Genomic DNA, 26,006 nt, shown 5'->3' on the forward strand with positions numbered 1-26,006 from the left:
TCCCTTCAAGGCCCTCCCTGACCCCCATCCCGCCCACCTGCAAACTGGTGGCTCTGCCCTCCAAACAGGCCAGATCCACTAAAGACCCACTTAAGACCTACTCAGGGTGACGGTCCAGCACCTCACGCCTCCTAGATTGGCACCCTCCACCCTGAGTCTGGATGTGAGTCCAGCGGCTCGCTCAGTCCTCACCCTGGACACCCCCAGCCTCGCTCCCCTGGGGCCCATTCCAGCTGCACAGTCTCCACCCCAGGCGAGGGCCCCACTGCCAGCGCCCCACCCGCTCCCACTAAGACCCCTCAGCTCTGCTAGGACTCCCCCATCCCATGCCCCTCACTTCTCTCTCCAACTCCACCCAGCTCCAGGCAGTTCTAAACCCACCTAAAACACTTCAGGACTGTGCCTCCTCTGCCCCAATTTCCCACACCAGGCACCCAATCTGAGGTGCCTCCATGGCAATCCGTCCCCAACCCCCCTCCCACCTGCCCTCCTTCACCTGGGTGCCCCCCCAGGCCCGGCCCAGCCCTGCTCAGATGGCCTCCCAAAACCACCTGCTCAGGTGGCTCCCAGCCACGCCCTCACAGGCTCCCCTCCGCCAGCTCCATTTTCTCCCGGGCACTGCCACCTGACACAATCATGGTCAGTCCCCCTACAAAGCATGACCTCAGAAGAACAGGGCCTGGCTGCGCCCCAGGACCCCACCCGGCAACAGACGCAGGGATGGGAGGTGGGGCCGGCCCCCACACACCTCCCAACGCACCCCTCTGGGCAGCGAAAGCTGTCAGGAGTTCTGGTCTCTCCAGGCGCCCCTCCCAGTGCTGGGGGCTGTCTCACTGCCCACAGTGCCCGGCCCACCAGACCAGACCAGACGTGGCAGGTCCTCCCTGCAGCAGCCCCCAGGCCAGAGTTCCATGTACTATCTGTGCTGTAAGGCGATTGATAAAACCGTGCCTTTGTTTTGTTTTTTGCCTTTGTAGGACATTTTCACATAAATTCATCAATCAAGTCAGACTTTTTGACCCCAGTTCTCTACTTGTTGATTCTTTTTTTTTTTGAGATGGAGTCTTTGCTCTGTTGCCCAGGCTAGAGTGCAGTGGCTCGATCTCAGCTCACTGCAACCTCCCGGGTTCAAGCAATTCTCCTGCCCGTCTCTCAAGTAGCTGGGCACCTACCACCACACCCGGCTAAAAATTTTGTATTTTTGATAGAGACGCGGTTTCACCATGTTGGCCGAGCTGGTCTCAAATTCTTGACCTCAAGTGATTCACCCGCCTCGGCCTCCCAAAGTGCTGGGACTACAGGCATGAGCCACTGCGCCCAGACAACTTGTTGATTCTTGAAAGGTGCTAGGTGTAGGGAGGGGCAGGGCCAGAACCACCCTCTTGGCTGACTGGACTGAGCTCCCCAGTCTCCCTCCACGTGGTGCCCGACCCGTGAGGGACAGCTCAGCTCAAGAGAGCCCAAGTCCCAGCTGGGGCCATCCTTGCTTGGGGCAGGCAGCCTCTGCCCCTCTAAGCTGAGGGCTCTTGTCAGCACTGCAAAAGGACACGTGGGCACTGAGGAGCCAGGAATGCCACCTTGGCCCACATCTGGAAGGGTCAGCGCTGCCCAGTGGCAGTGGTGATCTCAGTGTGGTTGCAAGAACCCAAACCACACTGGTTGTCACAAAAAAGGAAAGCAGGGGCCGGGTGGGGCGGCTCACGCCTGTAATCCCAGCACTTTGGGAGGCCGAGGCGAGCGGATCACGAGGTCAGGGGTTCGAGACCAGCCTGGCCAACATGGGGAAACCATTAAAAATACAAAAATTAGGTGAGTGTGGTGGTGCGCCCCTGTAATTGCAGCTACTCCCAAGGCTGAGGCAGGACAATCACTTAAACCCCGGGGACAGAGGTTGTAGTGAGCTGAGATCGTGCCACTGCACTCCAGCCGGGTGAGACAGAGTGAGACTCCATCTCAAAAAAAAAGGACAGCAGGGCAAATCCAGTACACCAAGACCCAGGTGCACACCCCCAGGCTACCCGTGGAGGGCGGCCTGCCCCGGAGCTGCCCAGGGCTCCAAGTGCACTGCAGCTCTGGAGCCTCGGCACCTGGACCCAGGCCCAGGGGTCCAACAGGAGGTCACGGCGGTCACCTACCCACTCAGGAGCCTAGAGTCCTGGGTGCTAGCCAGAGGGGCTCCAGGGCATTGTCAGGGGAAGGGTCTGATCAAATCTGGCTCTGCCCACTCCTCGTGATGCCACCTGATGGCCACAATGAGCTGTCGCTGGAGAGCTCAGCCCTGCTGCGTCCAGAGGCCTGTCCTCCCACCAGCAGTTACGCTGGGTCAGGACTAGGGTCAGGCTGGCGTTACGGCAAAGGCATTCAGAAAAGTGGCGGAGGAGTGGCGGGGTGGGTGGTGGGGGCATCTCCTCTTCCACACAGACACAGTCCCCCACTGCTCCTCTAAGTGGCATGCCAAGCCCAGACTGCTGAGGGGCCAGGGTCTGACTCCCGACTCCAGCACGGAGCTCTCCCCACCCCTGGCTTTCCAGCTTCCACAACCGCACACACTGTCCTGCTTGGGCCCACCTGCCCCCTCAGGAACAGGACCCTGGCAGCCTCGCTCCCACATGCCAGTGTGCGGCCCATGTCAGACACTGGATCGCTGGTATTGAGGAAAAGAGAGGGAAGGGGAAGGGGAAGAGAAAGGGGATGGGGAAAGGGAAGGGAAAGGAGACCAGGCACAGTGGCTCACGCCTATAATCCCAGCACTTTGGGAGGCTGAGGGAGGCAGATCGCCTGAGGTCAGGAGTTCAAGACCAGCCTGGCTAATAAGGTGAAACCCCGTTTCTACTAAAAATACAAAAAAGATTAGCTGGGCGTGGTGGTGGGCACCTGTAGTCCCAGCTACTTGGGAAGCTGAGGCAGGAGAATCACTTGAACCCAGGAGGCAGAGGTTGCAGTGAGCCAAGATCATGCCACTGCACTCCAGCCTGGGCAACAGAGCGACACTGTCTCAAAAAAAAAAAAAAAAAAAAAAAGAGAGAGAGAAAAACAAAGAGAAACAGAAAGACAGAGAAAAGAGGGAAGCAAGAAAAAAGAAAAGAGAAAGGAGGGAAGAGAGCACACTGGGCAGCAGTGGACGAGTGCCTCCCGGGGTGAGGAGGGGCCGCCACACCCCACCCACCTCCCAGCACAGTCTGGTCCTCGCCACCAGCTGCCCTCCTTCCCCACGGCCAGCTCTGCAGATGAGTGTTTTAGTGGATGAGATGAGTGTTTTAGTGGATGTGACCCTTGGCTTCATGTGATGTTACCAAACTCATCAGCTACAACCAACCTCCCCGCACATCAAACCAGGCTCTCAGCCTCCCCGCGACTGTCACCCCTGAGCCCACGGGCGCCCCCTAGAGGTGTGTCCTGCCCAGGGCAACTCCCTGACACCCCCAGGGCCTGCTCTCCTGGGTCTTAGGTCTTCCAACTCCTCCAACTCGGCAGGAGACACGGGGGTCTTGGAATCGGAGAGTTTCTTGATTTAAGAAACAATCACCGTGTCCCTCGATCTCGGATGGGCTTCACTTCTCCCAAATTGAAACTTTTGTGACAAAAAGCAGAGGAAGGATCGCCAGGTGAGTTTAACACTTCTTGCAGACACCTGGCAGACACTGGTGGCACACAGACACTTATGTCCCCCTCCTGAAGCTACAGGCCACAGGTGTATCTCCTTACCCACGGCGAGCCCCACCAGGCGGTAGGGGAAGAAGCAGGAGGCCAGGAAGGCAGCCCAGAGCGCGACATACAGCTTCTGTGTGATCTCCGGCTGGACCCACATGAACAAGCTGGAAGGAGATGGGAGGCTCAGGCCGGGCGGGCGCTGCCGGGCCGGGGTGGGGAGCGGGACTTACTTCTTGATCTTCTCCAGGATGTCAGCCATCTTGCCAAAAAGGTTCTGCGTGAAGGGGAAACAGCAATTACAGCAGCTCCCGCGCCTGGGCTGTCAGTCACACCGCGACGCCAGGAGGGCCTCCAGGTCGGGCAGCCCTGAGGTCACCCAGAGCCCTGTGGTCCTGCCCAGCTGCTCCGAGGCCGGGGAAGGCGCAGCTCTGGTCTAGGGCAGAGGTGACCATGCTCACAGCAACAGCAGACCCAGGCCTGAGTCCTTTCCAGGGGCGCTCAACCCCGGCCAGGGGCTCCCCTGAGGGAACGGAGGTGGGCTCCACCCAGGCCCTGGCCCACCATCCACAGAGGCTGAATCAGGAGGCCCCTTCCCCACCCACCAGAGCTGCTGTAATGGCCAACCAAGGGCAGGGTGACTACAGGTCAGCTGACAGCAGGCAAACCGGGCCTGCAGTGTCAGGCACGGACCTCCCCGGGCAGCAGCTGAGGCCGGCAGAGACACACCCCTGGCCAGCATAGGCACATCCCTGGCGCAGAGACACCGCTGGCCGGGGCAGAGACACCCCTGGCCAGCGCCCGTGGCCGACGCAGACACACACCCCTGGCTGGTGCCCATGGCAGTACCTGGGCTTTCTGAGCGACGTCCAGCACCAGCTGGAACTTCTCAGACACAGTCAGGTCTTCCTTTGGAGGTTCCTTCAGTCAAAGGGGAAAGAGAATTTTCCACTGAAATTTAACAGTTCACAAAAACTACTGACAAAACAGTGTGGAGCCCTCCCAGCCCCAGGAACTCTGCTGTCTCCACACAGCCAGAGGGGATGGGACATCCCCTGGGGACCTGGCACCAGGACACCCCTCTGGGCTGATGGTGACATCTCACCCTGTGCCCCTCACTCTGGGCGCACAACAGGAGTGGCGCAGAGCTGCCCCTGCAATGGCTGAGCAGAGGCTCTGCCTCACAGTTCACCTTCACAGCTGTCCTCCCTCACTTACAGGCAGGGAAACTGAGGCCCAGCCAATGGGAGCCCTGGTCCTGCTTGTCTCTCATTCATTAAGAGCCTCCTAAGGTCTCCCGGGTCCCAGTGCTGGGCAAGCAACAGCCCGCCTCCTCCAGACACTTCTGACCCCTGGTGCTCCATGTAAGAAACAGGCACTGAGATATCCAACTGGCCCGTGGAGGCACCGAGGCCTCCCTTCTGCCCATGCCCAGTGGTCTTGCCCCATGGGCTGAGGTCTCTCTCCAGAGCAAACTTCTGTAAAGGGCCAGGTAGTAAATATTTTTGGCTTCCAGGGCCATGTGGTCTGTCGGCTACTCAACCGTCGTGCAAAAGCAGCCGCAGCGGTGTGTAAGTGAATGGGTGTGTCTATGGCCAATAAAACTGTATTTACAAAGTCAGGCAGTGGGCCAGAGGTGGGTGTTTTGTCGTTGTTTTTTTGGGTTTTTGAGACAGAGTCTTGCTCTGTCACCCAGGCAGGAGTGCGGTGGTGGGATCTCAGCTCGCTGCAACCTCCGAGAGGTGGGCTCTTGCATCTCAGATGGGAACAGGTCTGCTTGTCCAGCCCGCTGTTCACCGCTCTACCTGGGGAGGCTGCGGGGGCTACAGAAGTCCCTCAGTGTCCCCTGCCTGCCACATCACATTAGAGCTGGGAAGCCTCAGCTAGGACAGGCCAGGGCCAGGCAGTCTGCTTCCTGCACAGCCAAGCCTGGCCTAGCAAGCGGGGCGGGGCACGCACCCGCCCAGGGCTTGGGGTCAGGGAGGGGCTGGCCTCCTCCTCCCCTCCTCTTTGGGCCAGGGCAGGGCTCCCGGGGGATGACCACATGGCCTCATCCAGAGGCTTCCCCGAGAGGTGCCCACAGGCTGAGAGGCCTGGTGTGATGGAGATGGTCGGAGGAGACTGTGCACCCTCCAGGGACCTACCATGGGCTCAGACACTTCCGGCACGATGCTCCACTGTATCCGCCAGCCCCTGGTGAACAAAAAACACACATACCTTTATAACAGTGCCACCTGAGTCAGGGGATGGCATCGAATCACCAGCCCTACACGCCCAGCTGGCCTTGGAGGGGGCCCTTCTTTGTCCTTCTAGGTCCTTCTATGCTGCCTAATGGGGAGGAAAGGGCCCCCAGAACCCCCTGTTGTAAGAGCAGACAACTCCTATCACCCTCACCAACCCCTCCCTTAGGGCCCTTCTGGGCAGAGGGGACATATTTAATAGTGGCCAGAGGTGTCGGGAAGGGCGGCCCTTCAAGATCCACCAGCCAAAGGGGTCCCGCCCCAATGCTGGGTGCCAATGACACCTTCCAGAGTATTTAAGTGATTTCTACAAAAAACGTTTTCAAATGAGCCAACTGGGGCAGGCACAGAGAACCATCTGGAAACACTGCTGCATAAAAGTGCAAACTTTTGAATGGCCAAGTCAAAGTACGGAATCGCAGTTCCTCCCTCAGCCCCGGCACAAGGCTGAAGGGTAACCGTAGGCTAAGAAAGACCTGGGGGTAACCGTAGGCTAAGAAAGACCCAGGAGTGCCAGGACTAGGGGTCTGCCCCAGGGCGTGGGCTTCCCAGAGCCCCCCTCAGCCTCCACAGGGAGGGAGTGCTCAGAGGGGGTATAAGGAGTGATGTGAGGGCCCTGACTCAGGCCGGGGCTAACGTGTCGGTCACACGGGCGGGCTGCCTGTAGGCGACTGGCACTCCTTCCCAGTCCAGCTCCTCCCCAGCAGGCTCATCTCCAACAGGCAGCCAGCCGGAACCTTCTGGGGTGTGGAGCCCTACTTGCTTCACCCACCCACCCACTGAGGTTGCGAAGAAGTCCCCTGTGATGCTCAGGTAGGTGCAGGAGTGGCTTTGGCTCTGCTGGCCGCCCACGGAAGGAGGTGCTGGGGGATTTGGGAACTTCCCACTACCATCTCTAGCAAACCAGGGAGCCGCCCTGCCTGGGGGTCTCTGCAGCCTGTCGGGGGGCCACCCCTGAAACGTCAGTGCATGACACACCCAGCTGGGGTCACAATTGTGTGAGACACAGGGAGATAGCACAGCCACGCACGTAGTGGGATAAAGCGGCCGCGGCAAACCGGCTCACCTACCTGGCGATGAGGTAATTGAGGGATAACCTCAGAATTGCTAGAAATAAGAACAACGGGATGGCCCAGCCATGCCACACGGCATTCATGTACACCTGCGGGGGAGAGACGGGGCGTTAGACCTCCTGACAGCTTGGATCAGGACAAGGCACATCCCTCCCACCTCCCACAACCAGGCGGCCCCAGTGAGGAGACCAGGCCACCTCCCCGGCTCTCCAGACACTCAGGGACGAGGGCGCGTCTGATGGGGAAGCCGGAGGAAGGGCTGCTTCCTTAGTTTAAGAGCTGCCAGTGGAAGTGAGGAGCCACCCAGGGAGAAGCGTGTCCTGGCGACAGAAGACGGTGGCTGATTCCACGCAGGGATCCCGCTCGCCCCGGTGTGGCTCCCACGCTCCAGACTTGGGGCATCACCAGGACTCAGCCTGGCTGGGCAAGGCGGCCAAGCACTGCTGAGGGTGAGCCAGGTGCACGCCCAGGGCCACCTTCATGCCAGGCACCATCTGTGCCCAGCACAGAGCCCGGGACAAAGAGCAGATGTGCAGACGGGGCAGAGGACGGAGGTGAGGCCTGGAAGGCAGGTCCAAAGCTTGGGCTCATCTCTTAGTGACAGCAGACACGGCACAGGGGCGTGTGGGACCCCAGGCAGCAAAGGCCTCCCGTCGCAAAGCATTTGTAATGGGTGGCGGGAGAAGAGGCCTTCCAGGGCCAAGGGGGAGCCGGTGGCCCCAGCACCCAGCCTTCATCTGTGAGTGTACAAAGTGCCCGTGTCCCAGGTGGACGGTAAGTGCCTGGGGCAGGCACAGGGCCACGAGCTTCAGGGACTTTCCCGGAGAGCCTGACCCAGGCTGAGGCCATCTGGGGACCTCTTCCAAGGGGCCCACTCGGCAGGGCAGTGCTGCCTTCGGGAGCCCTGGACAGTGCCAGGCTGTGGAGGCCTCCTCTCTGGCCTCGAGGCCCCAGCAAACGGGTGGGCTGCCTACAGCCTCCACCCCGGGTCAGGGGCATCCCCCGGAGGACCAAGTACTGAGACATAGGTGGCAAGTCTCTGCAGGGCAGGTGACAGCCGTGGCAGGGCAGTTCCAGGCAGGGTGGCTGGGCCCCTTTTCCCCAAGGCCCCGCAATGTGGGCCCCGGCGTCCTCCAATCCCTCAGGACTTGTGGCTCACAGGGGCCGACCTGGGACCCTCACGCTGCTGTGCCCTTGTGAGGTGCCCCTGGCCCCAGCACCAGGTACTTTGGACCTCAGCAGTGTGGCCACTGCACCACATGGTGAGTGCCAAGAGGCCTTTCCCGAGGGCACCCTGGGGGACGAGGCTGCACCACAGCCCTGTCTAGCGAGCCCTGCGGTCTAGTCCCGGGCCACGCCCATCGTCTTTGATCCTTGAAGCCACGCCCTGGCTGGCACCGGCATCACTGAACCCACTTTACAGAAGGAGAAATGAGCATGTCCCTGGGGCCCGAAAAAGTGCCACTGGGGGCTATCTCCCACCCCGGAAGGTGCCTGATCACGTGATGAATGCTGGCAGGCACGTCCCACCCACCCTGCTCGGCCACTGGAGGACCCACTCACGGTGAAGGCGATGGCAGACGTGTAGACGGAGTACCAGTCGGATAAGGCAGAGAGGTTCTTCACAAAGTTAGTGACAGGCTTGGCACCACGCTCTGGGGACAGAGCAGACCACAGTGGTCAGCACTGTGGGCAGAGACCCCTTAACCACATCTCCCTGGAGAGTCAGTTTGGCTCAGAATCCCAGAGTCCCCACTGCCATGGGCCCCACCCACACTGGGCACCGTGGGCGCCACGCAGAGCCGCGGGTACTCACTGAGCCGTCTCATATTTTCAGTTAACCTAAGAGAGAAGGGGAGAGATGGGAGCCCAGGGTTAACGCATCCACCGGCTCTGCAGTCCCCACTGCCCAGTTCCGCTGGCTCTGCAGGGGCCAAGGAGGGCGTCTCAACAGCCTGGGGCCCCTTGAGTGCACAGAACGGCCCTGCATGGTGGCTCAGCACAGCAGGGGGCACCGGGATGGCCCTCAGTGCCACTCCCCAAGTTAGGAAGGTGGGGGCGACTCGCCAACAAAATCATCCCCTCGTCTCCTGCCTGTGTCCCGAGAACAGAAGTCCTCAAGGGCAGGGCCTTTGCTGGCCTCGCTCCGTCAGGATCCCCAGGGCCTATGGCAGCGCCTGGCAGGGGAGCCAAGGTTTAATGAAAGGACTCAAGAGCCACAGAAGGCCCCGGGCAGTGGGCTGAGGCCCCCGAGTCCCCATACAACTGTCACAAGCCACGGCTGAGAGCAGAGTGGGTGCACGCAGCTCTGCTGCACCTAAGCAGGCCTTGCGAGCCCCTGCCAGGCATGGCCTCCAGAAGACCGGACACAGTGGAGCCTCCAGCTGCTCTCGGCAGCCTCATGGACAGCTTTGGCCCATGGTGATAAAGGCTGGCCCACCCGCTGAAGCCTCAGCCCAGGGACTGGGGCCCCTAATGCACAGGCAGCCCCAGGCTCCGCAAACCCCTACCTGCGGGCACTCAGGGGTTCCTCCGTCTCCACGGTGTTCTCCTCGGGCTGGAACCGGAAGTCCTCCACGTACTCCCCGAACCGCTCATAGAACCACTTCTGCAGGCGCGAGGACAGCCCCTGGCTCCGGCGCTCTGCAGGGGGCAGGGGCCTGGTGAGGGCACGGCAGGGCTGCACAGCCTGTTCCGGGGTTGGTCCCGGGATCTCAGGGCAAGCAGGGGCCTCACTGCAAGGGCACGGCCGGCAGGGGCACAAGGAATGCTCGGGGGTGGGGCAGGGAAATGAAGGGTCCCTGTACAAGGGACTCTGAAGGGCTCAGTCCTCTGAAGACACAAGTGCAAACCAACCGGCACAGAGCAGAGCTGCCCCGGCCATGAAGACCTCAGTGCGGGCTCTCTCTGCTTTCCATGCCCTGTCCCCAGCTCTCTGCCTGCCCTGGGCTCTCATCAGAGGGCAGCCTGTCCATCCAGGCTGCTCGGCCCACCTCAGTGGTCTGATCAAACCCCCTTTCTACCTCCGGGTTGTCAGAAAGTAGCTGGAGGGGTCACTGCCCCAGCCCTGCCTATCCTGGGCATCAGCCGATGGATGGCAGGGCAGGAGGCTGTGTTCTGGGCTGGGGGTGCCCGGCGAGCGCAGCCAGCCCAGGTTGAGCGCATGGTGATGTGCTGATGACCGGCACTGTTCGCAAAAAGCTAAGACCTCTAGAAAGCAGCCTCCATCGCGGAAAACCGGAAGAATCCCTCGGAACGGGGGTTCAGGGGTACAGGCCAGTTCCTCCCTTCAGAAGGCCAGTGAGGAGCCGCCTGCAGCAGGTGCTGCCTTGCCACAGTTTCGGGCCCTGGGACCAGAGGGCCTGTGGTCACCATATCCAGGAGGCTGCAGGCTCAGGGCAGAGGTTCAAGAGCCACAGGCCAAGAGGGCTGAGGTCTGTGCGCCCCAAGGCCACCCGGGCAGGAAGGATGGGGCCAGGGCAGGCTCCTGCGGCTTCTTCCGACCCCCACTGCAGCCTGGCAGAGTTTTTAAGGGGAGGGTCCAGGCGAGATCGACACACTCATCCCAGCCGTCAGCGAACCGGCCCAGCTGTGTTTCCGTGGACTTTATTTATGGACTGAAATTTCAGGTTTACATAATGTTCTCATGTGATGAAATGAAACCATTTAAATCTGTGAAGCCAGGCAGGGGCTGGAGTTTGCTGACCCCCAGGTACAGGGAACTGTGCCAGCTGCCTGCAGGGTGTGGGGCAAGATAAAGAACAGGCACTCAGGGATGGAGGACGAGCAGCGAGAAAAAAGGGCACGTGGCCCCTCACTCCCCACTCGCAGCCATGGCCCCACTGCCCACTTGGTCCCCTTCGGGGAGGCACCAGGGCAGCGGCAGTGACCAGTGCGGCTCTCACATCACTGTTCTGTGGGGCAAGGCTGAAACCGAGAACGAGCGTATTCCCCAAAGAACACACAATCACGCTTTAGTTGAGTGACTAGAAATTTGCAATGATGACTATGGTGACTCACCACTTCGCCTCAGAGACACTAACCCAGTTCTGACAGGAGGAGATTCCCGGATGCCAGCGGGTGCCTGGGCACAGAACCAGCACCTGCCGCCCGCCCGCCTGCTGGGGGTACCTGCTCCATTGTTAACCTGGGCCTGCAGAACCAGCAGGTGATGTGCACCCGCCTGCCTGCCCGCCTGTCCACCTGCCCACCAGGGAGGGTGTACCTGCTCCATTGCTGGCCTGGGCCTGCCCTTTTGGGGGCTGCTGAGCCGTCTGCTCCTCGGTTCTTAAAAAGCAGGGGGAGAAGAGACAAGAGGTCTGTTAGTTCCAAACTCCATGCCAAGTCAGGCACCCCTCAGGGTTCTCGCGGCCGTGTACTGCACAGGAGGGCTCAGGGACAGCGGGACTCTCTCCGGAGTCCCCACCGCTCAAATGCTGGTTCCGAGCGTACACAGGCAAGTGCAGAGCTGCCTTCCTAACAGGCACACGTTCTGTTTTTAAACAACCAAACAATGGTTCTCACCACTCTTTCCTATTCATTTCAGCACACTTGCTTCTTTCTTCGTCATTAAGCTCAGAATACTCTCCTATCACCAACCTGTCTGCTAATGAAACGATACTGATCGACACACATGTATTTCTCAGGTACCACGCTAGGCAACAGGCTGGGTGCCGCCTGTCAGCAGCCTGTGCCCAGCTCCCAGCTCAGCCTACTCCAGAGACCTGCCTGGTCTGGGGAGAGTCACTAGACGGCCACTAGGGTCTGCTTCCGTCCCACACCAGCCCCTCCAGCCAAGGCCCATGAGCAGGTGCAGCACAGAACGGGGTCAAGTGCTGTGTGGTCGCCCCTAACCTTCCCAACTCAGGCTCTTGGGGAGTGGGAGTGGGGAGGGAGGAAGCTGGGGGAGGAGAAAACCCTGAGAAGAGAACAGAGGGCGGAGCACAGGGCAGAGCCAGGGAAGCTGCAGGCAGGAAGCAGACGGCGAGGTTTTCAGTGGGCTTTGGACCCACAATGGAGAGAACATCTGCCCACCAACAAGTAGCCTTAAACCAAGGTGACTTTCTGAGAATTTTCTTAAAAACCAATATAGAGGTTTGTATAAACAGAATTGCTGTGCTTTAATCCTGTAGCTTCAGAGGGTGTGGTGTGTGTGTTTGTGCAGTGTGTGCCCTCACACACCTACCCACCCTGGACAGACCACAGCCACCCAGACCCACCCCAGATCTGTACCAGGATGACAAGGAAAGAGTCATCTGTCTGGGACTGCTCTTCCTTCACCCCTCCTCCTCCAGGCTTCCAGAAGGTTCCTAAGCACCACCCCCATGTAAAGCAGGGGAGGGCCCTTAATGCTCTCAGGACCTTCAGCTTCCACTTCCTGGGTCACAGCCTGGACGTTTCCTTACTGCCCACTCCCCACCCATTCCCAAGGCAGAGACTGTGTGAGATGGGGCTCCCTGCGTCCTCACAGCTGACCCGGGCTGTACACACTGGCCACCAAGGGGCTTCGGTAAAAGATGAGGACCAGATCCCGGAGTGGGGTTGGCGGGGGTGAGAGGACGGGAAACAGACAGGGAGCAGGGCCGCAGGGACAGCCTCAGGCCACCTTAGCCACCTGGGAGAAGCAGCATCCCATTGGGGGGATGGCACTGCGGCCAAATGCCTAGGGACCGCACCTGTCCCTGGGATCTCTCAGCGTGGCAGGTCAGGTCTCTGTCGCACCTCTACATAATTAAATGTAATTTAAGCTTTGAGCTTCTGTGGATTTTCACAGCAGGTTCAGCATCAGGTAAAGCGCCTGCTGAGGCCCATGCACCCATTTCTGGTCTGGGAGGTTCTGCCAAGGTGGAATAGGAAAGTGAGGCCTCTCCCTCCCCCACACTAGCTGGATGCCCCCACGTGAGCCCCCCAGGGCACTCCACAAGGTCATGCTGACCTGCAGGAGGCGGGCAAGGAAGAAGTGGGAGCCAGCCCAGCGGACCCCCCGTCTTCCCACACACTAAACCTGAGGGTGCTGAAGGGAGCCACTTCCTCAGGGCCAGCTAAGCAGCGACACGTGGAGCCCTGACAACAACACACGGCCCCTGGAGCGCCCGGAGCAGGCAGTCTGTGCTCAGCTGGGGTGTCCCGGAGACGCCGTGTGCATCCCTAACCGGTGAGAGCCATCCATGTGGGTCATGGGGGCCATGAACAAAGGTGTGGCCAGTGGTGGTGGGAGGCTGGAGGAGGGGACTGTGGGGGAGGCTGAGATGGGAGACCCAGGGGGAGGCTGAGTGGGAAGGCTAAGGGGGAGGTTGAGTGGAGGCTGGAGGGAGGCTGAAAGTGGAGGCTGGGTAGCACCTGAGTGGGGAGGCTGAGGGAGTGGAGGCTGAGAGGCCGAAGCAGGAGGCTGCTGGAGTGGAGGCTGATCGGGAGGCCTGGGAGCCAGAGGTGAGGCCTGAGCTCCCTGGCCTCATCCACCAGGCACCAGTTTGAACTTGTGCAGAAGGACACAGAGCCTCGTGGTGTTAGTGAGACAGGAGGGCATTGGCTTTGTAACTTCCGCTGGGGTCCTGAATGACCTGTTTCCTGCTGGCAGCACTGTGAGGCACAGAGCAGGGTGAGGGAGGAGGCTGTGAGCACTCAGGGCCCCGCATGGGAACCACAGCCAAGAGCAAAGACGTCAGCTGTAGACATGCCCTCTAGGAGCCAGGGTGGCACTGGCACCCAGGACATGATCCTGCCAGGATGGGGGCAGGGGCCACAGGGCACCCTGAGGGGCTGCAGTGCGGCTGGGGCAGACAGGGCGGATGGGAACACGCACAGGCAGTGCTGGGAGGGCAGGTCCTGGGAAGATCCTAAGAGGCCGGGCCGGCCCTCAGGATGGGGCACTGGGTGGACGCACAGAACGGGGTCACCTGCAGGCCACGATCAGGGCCACGAGGTGGCTCTGGGGCTCTGCAGGTCCCATGCCAAGCCTCTCTTCAGTCGGCCTGGCCCCAGGCCTGGGAGCTGGCAGGAACACCTGCACCAAGGTCCCCCTTTTCCAGACTGCCAGACGCACAGGAAGATGCCACGTTCCCAGGACCACGGCTCATGCAGGCATAGGCAGGACTTACACCCGGGCAGTCGGAGCCGGGCCCACCCTCACCCTCAGGCCTCTCCAGGGCCAAGAACGCTGCTGCCAAGACGCTATGGGTGCAGCAGAGGCCGGCGGGGCAGGTGGGGTGGGGGGTTGGGGCAGCCGCACACAGGCCAGGGCCCCGAGGAAGGGAGGGTACCTGGCCTTCAGCACCTCCTGCACCTTCTGCTCCAGCTCCATCCGCCGCTGCCGCTCCCGGTCCAGCTCCTGCCGCAGCATCTCCGCGTTGGTTTCTTCTCGCAGCTTCCGGAGCTCCTCCTCTATGGGGGAGAGAATGGCCAGTTGACCATCCCTCATGTCCACGTGGCCCTCTGACTCTGGGATGCTGGGGCAGGGGTGCCTGACTCAGAAACAGCAGAAGGGTCTCTGCTCCGTAAGCAGACCTGAGCACCTGACCTTCCTCCAGGGTACAGGGCGCTCACACAGCGGGACACACACTGGTCCACATCCAGTCCTTCCTCCTGGGCAGGAGCTATTAAGGGGGCTCCTCTTACATGCTAGGGCCAGAATGAAGCAAGGGTGTGAATTTCTTCACTATGTTCCTAACAGTGCAACACAGAACACAAAAGTCACTTCGCCGAGCACCGCCACGCTGAGAACACCTGCGGAGAGGACACTGACCGCACCCGGCCAGCCCACCACACCCACCCAGCACCTCCACGCGCTGGGCGAGGTTCTGGGACGCATCGGTGGCAGAGCAAAGGCCCTGGGCCAGCAGGGACAGCCCACAGCTCAAGCTGGCCAGGGGGCCTCAGAAGAGCACGGGGCAGGCTGGACACAGGGTTGCTCTGGGAAAGCCTTGGGAGAACGTGAGATCTGAGTCAAGACCTGGAGGGAACATAGTGAGGCCACAGACTCTGGGAAAGAGTGTCCAGGCAGAGGGAGGAGGTGGGGTCAGAGACTGGAAGACTGAGGATGGAAGGGCCAGGAGCCAGAGAGGGCAGGCAGCCTCTGGGAGTCAGGACACTTCCAACTGAAGATAGGGGACAGGGGACTCAGCCTCTCTCCCACTTCCTCTGCCCCATCCCTGCCTCCTCCTCCTCAAACCAACAGTGCTGGGTCACCTAAGGGCAAGTCTGAGGCCCTCGCTTCTCCCCCACTGCCCTCCCAGGGTCTGGCACAGGCTCCACGCATGAAGGACAAGAGCAACAGACCGATGAGAGCAGAGAGCCGGCGCCTGCAGACACCCCCAGGTCCTTGGTCCTTCCCAGAGGCCTGGGCCACTGACTGGACCCTGCCCAGATGTTCCCCTCCCCAGCCCACCCACCCTCCTCTGTGTGGTGTCTCCTGCCCAGCCCAACCCTGTCTCCTCGACAGGCTCAGGCAAGGTCACGGGTAAGTCCAGGTGGAACAACGCTGGTTGGCGGGGCAGCAGTGGCTTGCAGAACCCAGCTGAGCATCACCTAAGTGCTGTCTCTACCCAGGAGGCTGCCCTGGCTGTGGCCGATGGTGGCTGAGGGTCCAGATTGGTCAGCCTTGACTTCAACTGCACAGACCACACCAACCATGGGGTGGACACGCTGAGACCTTACAAAATGCCAGCGGCAGCAGGAGAAGAGCGTTTGCTGGAGTCCCACAAGATATTCCGGAGACAAAGGAATGTGGCCAGTGAATTCACCCAGGTTCGTGGGCAGGGCCAGCAGCCAGACCCCACCAGTGTGAGGCAGGAACCCTTGGGGGTCTGGCCAGCAGTCAAGGGCTGAAGGCAGGTTTCCAAGCCTGGAAGCTTCTTTCTGGGTAGGGTGGGGAGATGTTCAGAGTGACCCCAGTAGCTTCCTTTCCTGTCCTGGATACCTCACCACATGACTTGGGGCCACAGGGCCATACCTAAGACTCTAACATTGAGGCCAAGGGCAGTAAGACAGCCTCAGGCCCCAGTCCCAGGCCAACGTCCAGGAGTGGCCGTGCAGAAACAGCAGGGGGCAGTGCCCAGGCAGGGAGCAGTCGCAGGTGGACTGGGGTCAGTAAACCCAGAAGCCAAAGGTCAGCACACCTTCCTGCCTGGCAGCCACAGGCTCATGGTACCCAAGAGGAAAGAGACAGGCGCCAGCATCTCACCAGCTCCACCCCCACTGGGGATGCTGGCGGCTCGGTGGACGCTGTTACTAACCAGTGAGACAGTATTCGGATTTGCCAAGGTCCAGGATCCATTTGTTCACTGTGGGTGTCTGGAGCTCTGCCTCGCTCCCCTGCCTTCTGGGCTAGGCTCTTCTCCAAGCATGGTTTCAGTGTCCTTCAGCATCCTGGACTCCCAAGAGTTCCCCACCAGGGTAGCTGAGCTGGCCTGGACAAGACCCTCCCCGTGGAGGGTGGGGTGGGGGGCACTGGGCCTGTCCCTGCGGGCTGCCTGGTCTCATCAGGCTGGTTCGCTCCAGAGCTCACCCTCCCCGCCCTGCCTCCGTTCCGGGTAGAAGCGTCTGGCCCTGGCACGGCTACTTTTCTCCGCGGACCGAGGTCCCCAACCCGCTGACATGGCCAGGTTCCACCACCTGGCAGAGCGTTAGCTGAAGCCATGCCTCCCCACAGCTTGGGATAGGCTTCGAGGTACCAAGTGTCCAATCCGGGGGCTGAGCAAAGGCAGAGTCAGAACGGAAGCAGGTGGCCTCTGCCCAGGGCCTTGGGAGGCTTCTGGGTCACAATCAGGGGCAGGGTCCAGCCCGGCCTGGGGGTCCAGTTCAGAGCAGCAGGAAGGAGACGGCAGGAGCAGCAGGGCCGACCCGGGGCTGTGAGGGGCACCTCTCCAGGGCTGAGGGAGCTGTACCCAAGCCCTCCCTGGGCGGCTGGCTAGCTCCTTCACAGCAGAGGGGAGCAGTGCCAGCCACACTCGGGCGGGAACCCTTCACCCCCACACGTCTGGGGTTCTTTCTTCCAAGATCCCAGATCCATCCGCTCTGCTGGTCTCTCAGCTGCCCCAGCCCCAGCCCCATGTTCTTAACCGGCCTCCCAGCTCCTCGAACATCCTCCTGTCCGGCTCCAAGCTGAGGTCCAAGGCTGCTTTTAAAGCACAAGCCAGAACGTGTTGCTTTCCCGCTTAGAACTCCTCACTGGGCTGGCAATGAATCCAACTTCCCAGCCTGAAGCTCCCTCCCGAGGCCCCCATCCCCCCTCCCAGCCTCAGCGCCCTCCACACCCTCCCGAGGCCCCCACCCCCCCACTCCCAGCCTCAGCGCCCTCCACACCCTCCCGAGGCCCCCACCCCCCCGACTCCCAGCCTCAGCGCCCTCCACACCCTCCCAAGGCCCACCCCCCTCCCAGCCTCAGCGCCCTCCACACCCTCCCGAAACCCAGACCTCCCCCAGCCTCAGCGCCCTCCACACCCTCCCGAGGCCCCCACCCCCCCCACTCCCAGCCTCAGCGCCCTCCACACCCTCCCGAAACCCAGACCTCCCCCAGCCTCAGCGCCCTCCACACCCTCCCGAGGCCCACCCCCCTCCCAGCCTCAGCACCCTCCACACCCTCCCGAAACCCAGACCTCCCCCAGCCTCAGCGCCCTCCACACCCTCCCGAGGCCCCCACCCCCCCCACTCCCAGCCTCAGCGCCCTCCACACCCTCCCGAAACCCAGACCTCCCCCAGCCTCAGCGCCCTCCACACCCTCCCGAGGCCCACCCCCCTCCCAGCCTCAGCGCCCTCCACACCCTCCCGAAACCCAGACCTCCCCCAGCCTCAGCGCCCTCTACACCCTCCCGAGGCCCCCACCCCCCCTCCCAGCCTCAGCGCCCTCCACACCCTCCCGAAACCCAGACCTCCCCCAGCCTCAGCGCCCTCCACACCCTCCCGAAACCCAGACCTCCCCCAGCCTCAGCGCCCTCCACACCCTCCCGAAGCCCAGACCTCTCCCAGCCTCAGCGCCCTCCACACCCTCCCGAGGCCCCCATCCCCCCACTCCCAGCCTCAGTGCCCTCCACACCCTCCCGAAGCCCCCACCCCCGCCTCCCAGCTTCAGCGCCCTCCGCAACCCCCCAGCCTCCACACCCCCCCGCCTCCACACCCCCCCAGCCTCCGCACCCCCCCAGCCTCCGCACCCCCCCAGCCTCCACACCCCCCCAGCCTCCGCACCCCCCCCAGCCTCCGCACCCCCCCAGCCTCCGCACCCTCCTCATCTTTGCTTTTTTGGGCTCAAGCCACAGAGACTTGCTTTTAGGTCCCCCAATGTCCAGAAAATACTCAGATTTGCCCAGGGTAGGGCCTGCCCCAGGACCTTTGCATGTGCTGGCCCTGGTCCCGAGGAAGCTTCTCTTCCGCCCTCTGGGGTAAGGTGTCCCTCAGCCTCAGTCCTGACCCCAATACCACTTCCCCAAGTGAATTCCCCAATAGCCCCCCCATCTAGTGCAGCCTTCTGTCATTTTCCCTCACGGGTCCTGCTCTTGCCTCTTGGGGACAACATGAGTCCCACTCCGGGTGCTGGGAGGGGCTTCCCAGAGACGACACACAACCTCCTGGTAACGTGTGACGTTTCCAGGCCTCCATTACTTGTAGGCCTCCCTGACTTGTGCCCAACACACTCCACAGATTCTGGAGAAGGGACTACCGCAGTGTCACCCTCTGTTCCAGCCCCAAGACCCAGCCTAGCCCAGGGAGAAGCCAGCAAGATGTGGGGAAGGGAGAGTGGCTGGGAGGGGATCTTGGCCGGTTCTCACATAGCGCATCTAGCCAGGAGGGCAGATGCGCTGACCAGCAGGCCGTGCACGGAGTGGAGGCAGCCGGGGACTTGGCTATTTGGGGTCACAGCCCTAACACGGTGATGAGTCCACAAACCCCACCCCCTGCAGGGACCTCCACCCAGCCCCTTGCCAACCTTGCAAGGGGCTTGCCAGCCCTCCGCCCTCCTGACACCACTTGAGGGCCAGCTCTTGCACGCTTTCGTCAGAAATACTCAGGTAATTGTTACATGCCGGACTCTGCCACAGCGCCAGGACACCATCATGACCAGAGGGGACACCACCTTGCCCTGAGAGGGTGTCTTGGTGGGTCCCCAAGAGCAGCATGGAGCGGGTGAACCCATGGCGTGGGCCCAGCCTGGCCCTGGAGCCCTTGGTGGGCGGGTCCATGCCCCAAGGCAAGAGGAGCCGGGGGACCCTTCCTCCGAGAGGGTCACATGCCCACCGACAGCCAGGAGAACCTGGGCATCTCAGCCCACCTGAGATGGATGCTGCCCTCCCACCCCACCTCCCAGCCACCTCCAAGGGACCCAATTCTCAGCCTCTTGGCCCCTCTTTTGATGTGCGAGCATACAGAAGGGGCTTAATCAAGTCTCACTGGATGAGCAAAGGAAAGAACCGAGTGCTCCATCAGCCGGTGTTTCTCCCCAAAAGGAGCGTCCACCTGGCTCAGTCCCGAATTCGGAGCCAGCTGCGGAGGGTTCAGAGACAGCCACGGGGCGTTTTCATCTCATGTCTCTCTTCATGTTGTGGCAGTGACTCTCACCGCGTGGGAACACAGAGGTGAGACAAGTCACACGGGGCAGTCTTGCTCCCAGCAGGGCTCTTGGGTGGAGCAGGCCAAGGCGGGAAGGCTCGGGTACTTTCCCGGGTTAACTCCCAGCACCCACACGTCGCCTCCTCTGGTCTTGGCCCTGTCAAGGTCAAGGCAGCCCATAGGCCTCTCCACCCACAGGTCAGAGAGGCACTTCGGCCCCTCCCTGCACGGGTAACAGGAAACCACATTTTCCTAAATGGGGCTCCCCTCTACACCCCTTTTGGGAATCACTAAGCCGTGAAAGGGTAGCAGCCAGCCAGGTTCCACCACGCAGCAGAGCACTGGCCAAAGCCTGGGCCAAGGTAGCCAGTCCCAGCCCAGGGATGGATGTGGACGGATGCAGACACGGGTCCCTCCTGGAGCCTGGGATGCAGCGTCGTGCCTGCCTGTGTGAAAAGGCACACTCACAAGCCTGGGTTCAGAGGTCAAAGGGGCCTCAGGCAGCCGCCCCTCTTTCCACCCTGGACCTCCTGGGGTCAGGCTCTCTGAAGGGCACAAACAAATGTGAATGCCAGAGCCCTGCCATCCACGCTGCTCAGAGCCCAGAGGACGCCTGGCTCCCAGGTCGGCCAGCAGCACGGTCCCCTCAGCCTTGCAGACAGGGCTCCTCGGACAGTGTGGCGAATCAGCCTGTCCCAGCTTCCAGAAGAGCCACGAGGCTTCCCACCTTTGCCCAGTGTCATTCCTGACAGTCCAAAGACAGCTAAGTAAACAAAACCGGCCGGAGCGTCTGACCGTTGATCTCCCATGAGTCTTTCCCATCTCCGAGCACACGGTTCCCTGCAAGGCCAAGCTGCTGTGTCTCCAGAGACTGAAATGATGATCACACGCCCCACGACTCCATCTCACAGGCCTGCCTCCCGCCCAGCAGCGACACATTCAGGTCAACTGCAGTGTGCCGAGCACAGCTGTATCTTTCCACAGGACAAAAGCGATGCAAATCCCCCATCATCAATTTTTCTTTCTCTTCCTCGAGTAAGAAAAGAAACAGGAGGGCCAATTTCCTGCCCAGAGCAAACGACTGAGCTGGTATTCACATGGCGGACTCCTCTCGTCCAGCCCCGGCCCCCATCCAGGCCCCGAAAACCTGTGGCTGCTGCCAAGGCTCTGGGCTCCCTCAGCCTCCGGAGTCGGCCTCCTCAAGCAGCTCACAAATACCGAGGACGCCGGGCTGCCCCACCCACGGGCCTCCCTGCCCTGCAGGTCAGGGCCGAGGTGTCCTGCAGGGTGGGGGTGGGAGCGAGGCCACACACAGGGCAGGCCACGGGGCCCCTTGGTGACTCTTGTATTTGTTTCCCATGGCTCGCCACCAACACAGCGGCTTAAAACAACACAAACGTATTCTCTTACAGTTCTGGAGTCAGAAGTCCAACCTGGGTCTCCCTGGGCTGAGGTCACGACGTGGGCAGGGCTGTTCCTTCTGGAGGCTCCTGGTAGGGGGAGACCCATTTCCTGCCCTTCTAGCTTCCCGAAGCCCCGGTGCTCCTTGGCTGGGGGCCCCCAGGGAGCAATGACATCACTGTGACCTCTGACCTCACCCTCACACAGCCTCCCCTGACCTTCCTGCCGCCTCCTTCTCAGAACCTCTGTGGTGACTGTGTGCCCCCAGATAATCCAGAACCATCTCCACCAAAGGCCTGAGACTCAATAGTCCAGAACCATCTCCACCAAAGGCCTGAGACTCAACAGTCCAGAACTATCTCCACCAAAGGCCTGAGACTCAACAGTCCAGAACCATCTCCACCAAAGGCCTGAGACTCAACAGTCCAGAACCATCTCCACCAAAGGCCTGAGACTCAATAGTCCAGAACCATCTCCACCAAAGGCCTGAGACTCAATAATCCAGAACCATCTCCGCCAAAGGCCTGAGACTCAACAGTCCAGAACCATCTCCACCAAAGGCCTGAGACTCAACAGTCCAGAACCATCTCCACCAAAGGCCTGAGACTCAATAATCCAGAACCATCTCCGCCAAAGGCCTGAGACTCAACAGTCCAGAACCATCTCCACCAAAGGCCTGAGACTCAACAGTCCAGAACTATCTCCACCAAAGGCCTGAGACTCAACAGTCCAGAACCATCTCCGCCAAAGGCCTGAGACTCAACAGTCCAGAACCATCTCCACCAAAGGCCTGAGACTCAACAGTCCAGAACCATCTCCACCAAAGGCCTGAGACTCAACAGTCCAGAACCATCTCCACCAAAGGCCTGAGACTCAACAGTCCAGAACTATCTCCACCAAAGGCCTGAGACTCATCCACATCTACAAAGTCCCTTCTGCCAGGGGAGGCCACATTCACAGGCGGGGGGACATGGCCACTCTGTGGGGCCATGATTGTGCCAACCATCCTCTCCCTTGAGATGATCATGTCGGGCAAAGGAACCAAGTGCCTAGGCAGGCTGGGCGAGTCCTCATCCTTCCACCCGGCCCGGCGTGGACTTTCCTGCCCCTGGCAGTCCTTGAGTCTTAAAACCACTGGAAGCCCTCCTTTGGTGGGTCCAGGAGCCCTCCAGGAGTATGGGGTCCCCGGTGGCCCCAGCTCTGTCTCTCTCCTCCCCACTTCCAGCTGTGCCCCCAAAGGCACCTGAAGCAGGATTCCCTGGCACCGCCACTGAGGCGGCCCCACCAGAAAACTGTACACTGAGCCTCTCTAAAGCTCCACAGTGAACAGCACAGATGGAGGGGATGTTCCAGAGTCACCCACGCGGCCCAGAAATGCATGACCTGCCACAGCACATCCTAATGGCAGCACCGGGCACCTTCTCTCCCGAGACTCCCTGCACCTGTCTCGGGCACAGACATGTGCAAGACGTGTGTGAGCATCCAGGCGGCAGCCACACACACCGCACAGGGATGGGAGGCTGCCTGGGTGCACCAGGATGCGCGTGATATCACACCTGCCAGGGCCAAGTCCCAGGTGGAGACCCAGGGGTGGGAGCCGTGGCCCACGACATCAGACCAGAAAGTCATGGCCACCGTGGAGGAGCCACCACATCAGAGGCCACGGCTTGTGCAGATCCCGTTGCACTGTTTCCAGCCCAGTGAGCTGTGCCTCTTCCAGGGTCGAGTGCCGGCCGAAATGGGCTGAGTGCACAGCAGACCTGGTCACAGCAGCCACCGAACGGCAAGGAACCCAGTGGGAGGCCAGGGGCCCAAAATGCCTGGCCAAGGAGTAAGTCGAACCCCGAGAACCTAAGTGCCAAGGGAGCACCTGAAACGAGAAATCTGTGCCTGCCTCCTGAGTTCTCATCCAGGGGTCTGCTCCCCCAGTGCCCAGGAAGGCACGTCAGCCGTCTCACTGTCAGGAAAGAAAGCGAGGCAGCCCAGGTGCATGGCCATGGGGAAACCAGCATGGCTACCCAATGGGCCAGGGTCTGCCCCCACTCCGACCTATCACAAGAGCCATGGGGCAGCAAAATATGTCAGGGTGGAGGGGAAGATGGAAGGAGGCCCAGGGGACACTCTGTGTGCCCAGAGGGACCCCCTCAGACCCACAGGCGTCTTGCAGTCGGGGGTCAAGCTCTAGAGCAAGGTTTAGGGATGCTCACGAGGAAGAGTGGCTCTGGTCCTGCAGGCAGCCCCACCCACTCCAGATAGCACCAGCCACCACTCTCCAAGGAATGAAGCAGATCAGCCACAGACCAGGAGCCCCCAGGACAGGACAAGAGCCTGGCGTGGCGACACATCGCACATACAAATCACCCCACAGAGGCTAAAGGAAGCCCCAAGACAGCCAGGCTGGTTGTGCACCCACCCACTCCAGCCTTCACACCTCCCCAGCGTCTGGAAGGAGAAGGGCAGGGATGACCACCTCACCGGTCACTCCGGGGCAGCCCCCAGAACGTTCTCTGATGAGTGAACAGCCACCCTGATTTGAGGGGAGGCAAAGGAGATACGCCAGCTCAGGCCTACGCAGGCCCAGACGGTGAGGCCGAGGCCCGGCCTCCACCCAGCCTCGACGCCCAGCCCACAGGGAAGTTACTGGGAGGAAGGAAAGCAGCTCTGCGGTTATTTTTAAACCTGCAAAAGTAGATCTCTCAGGCAGGAGTCCTCTTGGCACACGACTGATTCAACAGGCCCTGCCTCACCCAAAAATAAAAATCAAGTGATAATCTTTAAATAAAACTCCTTCCCACCAGACCAGGGGCGCGAACTCAGAATCCACCCAAAAAGTTGCTCCTGACCAGGCAGAGGCCTGCACCCCCAGAGGCCCGCACCCCCAGAGGCCCCACCTGGCCACCTCCCCTGGACTCTCACCTGAACTCTCCCAGCCCAATTCAGCCCTCCCGCTATCACCACAGGACCTTTCTAGAAGACAGGCATTCCCTCTATGGAATTACCCAGCTGCAAGTTACACTGCAGAGCCCAGAGTACAGCGCCAGCTACAGTCGCCACACAGAGGCAGCCGCTTTAATCCCTTCCTCCTGTGGCCCTACCTGCTCGGGGAAGACAAAGAATTCCAAGAAATGCCTTGCTTTTATGGTCAAGTTTTGCCTGCATTTTCTCCCTAACGTTTATTTATTGCGGTGTCATTTACCGCTATGTGCGGTAGTAATGTTTACTGAACAATCAACTGTCAACACCGTCTCGGTCGGTAACTAGGAAGAAGCAACCTTCCAAGCACATCACACCCTAATGTCGTAGGCTGCTGCGCGCATAGCTGGCCGACCGCCGTTTTAGGTCCATTTCAGGACACCAGTGCAGGATCTAAGGTGGACAAATAATGTACTGACATTTTTACCATGCCAAATAAGGAGGACTAGGATCCCAGCCAGGGTTTTCACCCGGAGCAGCTGGTTTTCAGAAACCGATGCCTACCTCTCCCTGTGAGAGGCACGTGGCATCTGACAGCCCGTGGGCTGGACTCTGGGGCTCCGGCCCGGCACGGAGCCAGGAGAGGCGTGTGCTTGACAGCACGTGCCGTCCCTCGCCCCCGCAACCTCTCTTTCCAACCAAGCACTTGGCACCCAGCAGCCAAGCCCTCCGGGCCCCCAGTCCCTTCCCACAGCAACAGGCTCTCTGCCAAGCACCTGCTCCCTGCTGAGTGTGGGCTAGAGGCAATCAGGGACACTCCCCAACTCCACTTCCAGCTGGTGACTCTAGGCCCCAAGGCACTAGGAAGCAAAGGTGGCACAGATAAAACCGTGCCTGGGACCAAACACCAGACAGAATGGGAGGAAGGAGGTACATCCGGAGCTCTGGGAGGTGGCCAGTGAGGCCTTAAAGTATGTGCAAAAGGGCATGTCTAGTGGAGGAAACAGCGTATTAGCTAATTTATCTACCTATCCATCCATCCATCCCTGCATCCATCTACTCACCTGTCTGCTCATTCACCCATCCATCCATTCATCCATCATTTACCCACCCATTACCTAATCTAGCCATTTGTTTGCCTTCTCATTGATGCATCCATCTATCCAATCACCCATCCATCCACCCACATGTCCATCCATCCACACATCCACTCACCCACCCATCTAACCATCCCTTCTCCTATTCACCCACCCATATATCTATCTACTCACCCATCCATCCATTCATCCATCCATCCATCCACTCACCAATCCATCTACCCATCCCGTTTCCCATTCACCCACCTATCCATCCATCCACTCACCCATTCATCCATCCATCCACTCACTTGTCTGTTCATCCACCCATCCATCCATCCATGATTTACCCACCCATTTACTTAATCTACCTATTTGTTTGCCTACTCACTGATCCATCCATCCATCCACTCTCTCATCCATCCATCTGCATGTCCACTCATCCATCCATTCATCCATCCACCCATCCATCTATCCAGCAATGCATTCATCCACCCATCCACTCACCTGTCTACCCATCTACCTATTCACTCACCCACAGCCATCCATCCATATATACATACACGCATATGTGCGCTGAGCATCCAATAGCTGCCAGGCTCTGGGCCCAAGCCCTTGGAAGTCACAGATAAGGCAGCAGCTACCTTTACTCCCTCCCACATGAGTCCAGCTGGTAGATGAATGTGACATAAATAAGGGTCTTCTTACAGAGCTGGGACACTAGGACACGCCAGGTGCTGCACCAGTACTCTCCATGTGCCACTAGAGAGCTTGTCTCTGCCATTCAGCCTCATCTACAGACGAGGTGCAGAGGACGGGAAGGCTTGCTGGCCTGGGGAGTGTCTCACCCACTGCACACAGGACCTCGGCTGTGAGACCAGGGAGCTGGGATGTGTTCATCGGGGCAGGATGCAGTTAACTTGAGAGGTCACAGAGGTGGGCAGTGGTTCCCGACTTAACACTTCCCATGGAATTCAACACAGGCATCATCCAAAACACCTGTCAGATGACGATGCTGGACCCAGGACCTGCAGCCATTGCAAAACACACAGGCAGGCATGATCAGGCTCCCTCTTTGACTTCACCCCAGACCCTGGAGGCAGCAGGGAGGAGGCCCC

General features: G+C 60.4%; 1 protein-coding gene across 3 annotated transcripts in view; it reads right to left on the reverse strand.

The window, feature by feature from the left end:
• The window catches only part of GRAMD4 (GRAM domain containing 4), a 101,317-nt gene that overhangs the window by 8,296 nt on the left and 67,015 nt on the right, over positions 1-26,006 (reverse strand). For all 3 annotated transcript variants that reach the window (XM_038007304.2, XM_073006582.1, XM_073006583.1), the window contains 10 exons: positions 14,221-14,341; positions 11,187-11,248; positions 9,472-9,604; positions 8,778-8,803; positions 8,525-8,616; positions 6,959-7,050; positions 5,793-5,841; positions 4,498-4,569; positions 3,882-3,925; positions 3,706-3,815 (listed from right to left, as the gene is read on the reverse strand). In XM_038007304.2, coding sequence (XP_037863232.1) covers positions 3,706-3,815; positions 3,882-3,925; positions 4,498-4,569; positions 5,793-5,841; positions 6,959-7,050; positions 8,525-8,616; positions 8,778-8,803; positions 9,472-9,604; positions 11,187-11,248; positions 14,221-14,341 — 801 coding nt within the window. The remainder of the gene's footprint in view (positions 1-3,705; positions 3,816-3,881; positions 3,926-4,497; positions 4,570-5,792; positions 5,842-6,958; positions 7,051-8,524; positions 8,617-8,777; positions 8,804-9,471; positions 9,605-11,186; positions 11,249-14,220; positions 14,342-26,006) is intronic.

This window comes from Chlorocebus sabaeus, chromosome 19, assembly GCF_047675955.1.
Source record: "Chlorocebus sabaeus isolate Y175 chromosome 19, mChlSab1.0.hap1, whole genome shotgun sequence".
NCBI classification, from domain to species: Eukaryota; Metazoa; Chordata; class Mammalia; order Primates; family Cercopithecidae; genus Chlorocebus; species Chlorocebus sabaeus.